Genomic DNA, 6,000 nt, shown 5'->3' with positions numbered 1-6,000 from the left:
TCTGCCTCCACCAGCCTCCCCTGATGACGACGTATCCACTCACACAACCGCCCAGGCGCCCTCTCTCTTCGGCCTCCTCCTCTCCTGTCCTTCGGAGCTGAAGTCCAGAGCAGCCTTGTCCAAGCCCAGCAGTTCACTCATGCGGTCGCAGCCATAAAACTCACCGTATTTATCCATCACCTGAGGGAAAGGTTGGGGATGATTGACTCAAACAACGAAAGTTATTGAGAGTGCATAATTGCTACAGTCATTAGACGGTCCATTAGCCTCGTGTCTGTTTTCATTTTACCGTCTTGTGTGAGACAGGCTGGCCCTGACTCAACGTTACGCATTGTTATACAATGGGTTGATGAAAGCAACAGCATTGTGACAGGCCGAAAACAACAACACTGTGATTGGTATTGTTCGAAGCCGTGATTTAAAAGCGATAATGTCACAGTTAAAGCACCTATTATTCCTACCGATATTCCTACTCCGCAATAGATTTGTGTAACGTTCCCTTGACGAGATGTGTCGTTTTGTAGTTTAGTACTTTAAGTTTTCTTTGATTTGTTGTGGGCAATAATGCCCTCGAAGCCGTGATTTATTGTCAATACAACTCCCCCTAACTGCGACAATATTGAAGATAAATCACAACCTCTAGAGCATTATTGCTTCATTTGAGCGTACAGCGTTCTTGCTGCCGACTGTAGTGTGGTGAATACTTACCTTCCTTTTCACAAACTTATCCCAGTAATTGCTGGGAAATGATCTGAAACAAGGGACATAAAAGAACATCATAAAACAGCCAAATGGTCAATTTCATAATTTGCTCCCCTACAAAAACCAAATGAGTTTGATAAAAAAAGCGTATATTTACGATGAAATAAAGCCCAGCATGAAAAATTAATAGCTGGCGACCAGTGGGTGCTTCCCTTAACATTATCCCCATTGAGCTGTGTAGTCCTACACATAGATGCTAAGAAGAGCTTATAAAGCAGCTACTAAGGCTTATACGCACTTATGAAAGGCTTATAAGCAGTTATAAAAGGCTTATAAGGACTCACTGTGTGTTAATGACCAGCCTGTCCCACTGTCCTTTGATGTCCTCCTCAGGTGGTTGTTCAGTGACGTAGAGGCCGTCAAACTCCAGCTTCCTGGCCACGTCCTTCTCCCTCTTGAACACCACCAGCGGGACCTGGAGGTGACAAGCACAGACAGAAGAGGGTTGGACAGACGATTACAACAGAAGCCATTTGGACTCGCAAGGTTGAAGGTTCAAAAGTACAGCTATATGACTATAGCTGCACTTCCTGTTTGAAGATGCTGCACTAAATTAAAAAGAAGGTCAGCGGAGGCTGGTGGAGGTAGAAATCGGAGGATGGGCTCATTGTAATGCATGGAATGGAATGAGGAATGGTATCAAATTCCATTCCATGCATTACAATCAGATTTCTACCTCCACCAGCCTGAAGCAGGTGAAACTGAAGCAGGTGAAACTACAGTACCAGCGAGCCATAAAGTATAGAATGCAGGGTACAATTCACGTTAATGCTCCTTGTATACTGTACAGCATCACTGTAGAATAGCTGTGGCCCGCCACTGTGGCTTACCGTATCTTTAAGCAGTACTGTACCTTTAAGCAGTACCGTACCTTTAAGCAGTACCAAACCTTTAAGCAGTACCGTACCTTTAAGCAGTACCATACCTTTAGGCCAGGGGTGCCCAATCCGTTGATTACGATCGACCGGTCGATCGCGAGAGTAGTGCGGGTCGATCGCATGACATTTATTTTTTTACGACGGACATTTGTGCTTCAGCACGGTATGAGGCAATTGAGCCAGTGTGAGTGCGCCACTTGATTGACGTACAATGTGGCCAGTCTGAAATCGCTCCTCTTCTACTGGTCACGTGTCATATAGCATTTTTTAATGTAGGTAGATAATTTTGACCTGGTCATTTTGAAAGTAGCTCGCAAGCCGAAAAAGTGTGGGCACCCCTGCTTTAAGCAGTACCATACCTTTAGGCAGTACCGTACCTTTAGGCAGTACCGTACCTTTAGGCAGTACCATACCTTTAGGCAGTACCATACCTTTAGGCAGTAGTAGCCAATGATGCAGCAGAAGGATATGAGGGTGTGTGCGACGGCCAGGAAGCGGAGGGAGGGTTCCATGTAGCCAGTGCTCTCCTCCAGGACAAACTGGACACTGTCTGAGCGGCTGTCCTCAACCACCCCCTCCTCTTCCTCACCTACAGCTGAGGAAGACGAGGACACCTGGAAAGCAGTCACAGTGAAAACGCTGGAGACAGAGGGGCACAGGGAAGGCTGGTGGAGGTAGAAATCAGAGGACGGGCTCATTGTAAAATGCATGGAACAGAACGAGGAATGGTATCAAACACTGGAGGGGCAGTGAGACAGGAGGACAGTGAGACAGCAGTCAACCCGTCTTACAGACCAGCAGCCTGTGTGTAACAACTATATATGTGTTAGGGCATGAACCATAAGTGAAAGTGTTTTTATACAAACAATTTAATAGACAATTTCCGCTGGCAAACACATACCTCTACCTACCTTGTAGAAAAGGAGAATTAAGTTAATTGCAAAGGCGACAAACAACGCCAGCATCCGCATGTTGTAGAAATTTCTCGCAAAGTAGTTCTGAGAATGAGAAATGTTTCAATCATTTCAGAGGAATGGAAATATAGTAGTGTGTGACTGTGTGTATTGTGTGTGTGTGTGAGTATGTATGTGTGTGTGTGTGTGTGTGTGTGTGTGTGTGTGTGTGTGTGTGTGTGTGTGTGTGCGCGTCTGTGTGTGTATGTGTGTGTGTGTGTTGCCCACCAGCAGTCTCTTCTGATGAGTGGTTATCATTTCCCAGGCGGCTGACTCCTGAGGCTCTGGCTCCTCAGGCTTTATTGAGTATCTCCTGGCTCTCCATCTAGCCTTGGCCTCCTCCTTCTCAGAGTCTTCCCCTCTGAAAGATACACTGTTTTAATGCACCCCGCAGTCAAAACATACAATTTAGTTTTTTTTGTTTGATATTATCGAGGCAGGTATATAATCAGACTTAGAGGGTGAGGGTGAATTTGAGAGATACTCACTCTGCTTTCTCTGTCTCAGATACTTTCTCCTCTCTTTCTTCACAGTCCTCCTCTCTAGCACCTTGAAACTGTAACCAATATCAGTATCAGGGGAGGCTGGTGAGGGGAGATATCGCAGGATGGGCTCATTGTAATGCATGGAATGGAATGAGGAATGGTATCAAACACCTCCGATTTCTGCCTTCACCAGCCTCCCCTGATCAGTATGTATTAAACATCACCCTATAGTGCAGTACTTACCATACATCTATCACTCAATAGTGTTTGGACAAACACAATGGTATAGCCTTTAACTGAGCAAAACCATAATGACCAAATATATTGACGGAAAATACTAGAGAGTTTAACTGAGTAAAACCATAACGACCAAATATATTGACATAAATGCCATTAAGTAAACTTAAAGTGCAATGGAGAAAGAATGGTTCTATATCACCAACAATATTTCATTCAGTGGAAACCGTCAATAATAACGTCAATAAAACTGTATTACCTGATATTTCCCAGCGGGCTCAGGAGTGGATCGTTGTCCAGTAGCTACGTTGAAGAGGTCAGTCAGACTAGCCGTTAAGTCATGACCCATCAGTCTGTATTGACCTCCCTCCCTCCTCAACCGTAGACCAAAAATGTTTGACAGGACACCAGCATCCCTTGAGGATACCGCTGTCTGACTCAGACCCCTCAGGTCCTCTTGCGAAGAGAAGATGGCCGAGTATCTCCTTTGTTGCTCAGCTCCCGACCCCCCAGTGACCTCATCCTGTGTAGGGTCAAGGATACCTCCCAGCAGGTCGACCACCCTCATCCTCTTGGCCCCTTCGATGAGCCGGCCGCTTATGAAGGCTATGTACAGGACGTGGAGGAAGAAGCGGGTTACACTGCAGATGAAGTGGGCCAGACCCATGGAAATGACTCTGAAGAGGGAAACGAATGCCATGAGCAGATCCCTCAGAGTCATCCTCTTGATCTGCCTCCTCAGGTTCTTTATAGAGAGCATAGACAACAGCATCATTAACCCGTAGGGTAGAGCGAAGACCATGAGCCATATGGTGGAGATGGAAAATATGCCATTTTTAGAGCTCTCCTTCTGTCCTCCCTCACTCTTCCCAGCCTCTTTCTCATTCTCCTCTCCTGCCTCTTTGCCCGCAGACCTCTCCCCAGCATCTGTCCCAGATATCTGTGCAGCCAGCTGCATCTCAAAAATGGTGTCCTCGCAGAAGTTGACAAACATCTCCATCTTCTCCTTTTCCCCACCTTCGTTGACCACGTCAAAGATGAATTGTCTCTTGGACTCTTTCACCTGGGGCTTCTCCCACTGTGTCCGGTTGGACTCGCTGATCTCAAAGTAGACCCTCTCGATGCGTTTCCCGCTGCCCAGGATCTCGATACGACCCAGACAGGGCTGGAAGTAGCTGAGGACACACCTAGCCAGCTTCAGAAAGGTACCCAGCCGCAAGTCGTGGGGCATGTGTTCTGAGAGGTTGGTCAGGAGAACGGCTATGTTGAAGCCGATGTCTTTGGCCGGTTCATGGAAACGGTCCACAAAGGCCTCGTAATCCAGGAGCTCACTTTCGTCCGCCTCTGTGCAGGAGAGGAGGAACTGGGTCTCAGGTTGGGAGTAGCGTTTGCAGCCCTCCATGGCCCTCTGGAAGTCCTTCTTGGAGATGCAGCCTTTGCCTTCCGGGTCGTACTCTTTGAAGGCGTCAGAGGACGTCAGGTCTTTGAGCTTAAGAAACATGTCGAAGAACTTGAGGATCATCTCAACGTTGCTCGAGGATTCCACCAACATGTCAACCATTTGCTTGCCGATAGTTCCATTTACTACATTTCCTATAAAGTAAATCTAAATGAGTAAATCGCTATGGTGAATGTCAGTTCATCCTTTAACTCAACACATATGAATCATACTGTACCTTCTAACAGGGACAACAACATTACGACCATGTCCTTGTGTAAATCCATCAATTCTTTCAGAAGCTCAATTTGACTTGAATCCTATGAATGGCAAATATATTACAAAAAAGAATGAGAAAGAATCAATTTGTAAGATGGCTTTTTTGGTAAAAGAGAAAGAAAATATGGGCAGAAAAAAAAATCATACCTGAGAGAGTTTCATCTGCATGTGAGCAAAGACATGGAGGAAGCCCACCACTGCGTCCCAGAGGCGACTGTGGGCCAGGCTCTGCTGGTTCCCAGTACACGGTCCCTGGACAAGATGGGATATCAGAGATATCAACTAGTTCACCCTGAGTCAACTTCCAAACACAGTGGCATATCGTTTCGCTATTTGTTCATATTGTTGTTATTCCATTTATTGTTTATATTGTTTAGCATTGTTCTTGTCGTAAAGCACTGTCTTTGTAAAAAGCCCGATACAAATACATTTGATTGATTGATTTGCCAGAAGGAGAGATGCCAGTGAGTAAATATCTGATATATGATACCATTCCTCATTCCATTCCATGCATTTCAATGAGCTCGTCCTCCGATTTCTACCTCCACCAGCCTCATCTGGTTTAACCCCAAGGATATAAACAGCAATAGCAATATTGAAACAGTTAGGTCTGAACTAACCTGTATATACTCAGTCAGAGAGTTGAAGACCTGCTTCGCCACGTTGATGGCCTTGGAGAAATTGCGCTGCCCATGCTCGTCGATCACATCCTTCCCCGAATAATACCAGTAGAAGTCACTTATTGACTCCTTGAGGCATGAGAGAATTAATTAAATTCATTGTAATAACCCTGGATAATATTACATCCATATACATGCACACACACACACACACACACACACACACACACACACACACACACACACACACAATATATATATATATATATATATATAAAATCAGTCAATATATATGTATATAAAGTAATATATCATCCTACTGTATCAATGCATCATATGCAAGCCCTG

At 45.3% G+C, this 6,000-nt stretch overlaps 1 protein-coding gene across 1 annotated transcript in view; it reads right to left on the bottom strand.

The window, feature by feature from the left end:
- LOC310805470 (ryanodine receptor 2-like) overlaps window positions 1-6,000 on the bottom strand; it is a gene marked incomplete at both ends in the record, with an annotated part of 68,817 nt that overhangs the window by 9,720 nt on the left and 53,097 nt on the right. Inside the window, 11 exons of the mRNA XM_083671178.1 lie at window positions 44-180; window positions 709-751; window positions 1,047-1,177; window positions 2,072-2,254; window positions 2,552-2,638; window positions 2,822-2,954; window positions 3,082-3,149; window positions 3,575-4,908; window positions 4,992-5,073; window positions 5,180-5,284; window positions 5,653-5,781. Of these exons, the coding sequence (XP_083527304.1) occupies window positions 44-180; window positions 709-751; window positions 1,047-1,177; window positions 2,072-2,254; window positions 2,552-2,638; window positions 2,822-2,954; window positions 3,082-3,149; window positions 3,575-4,908; window positions 4,992-5,073; window positions 5,180-5,284; window positions 5,653-5,781 (2,432 nt within the window). The remainder of the gene's footprint in view (window positions 1-43; window positions 181-708; window positions 752-1,046; window positions 1,178-2,071; window positions 2,255-2,551; window positions 2,639-2,821; window positions 2,955-3,081; window positions 3,150-3,574; window positions 4,909-4,991; window positions 5,074-5,179; window positions 5,285-5,652; window positions 5,782-6,000) is intronic.

Source organism: Argentina silus (assembly GCF_951799395.1).
Source record: "Argentina silus genome assembly, chromosome: 6".
Lineage (NCBI taxonomy): Eukaryota > Metazoa > Chordata > Actinopteri > Argentiniformes > Argentinidae > Argentina > Argentina silus.
This window is presented reverse-complemented; position numbering and strand designations above follow the sequence as displayed.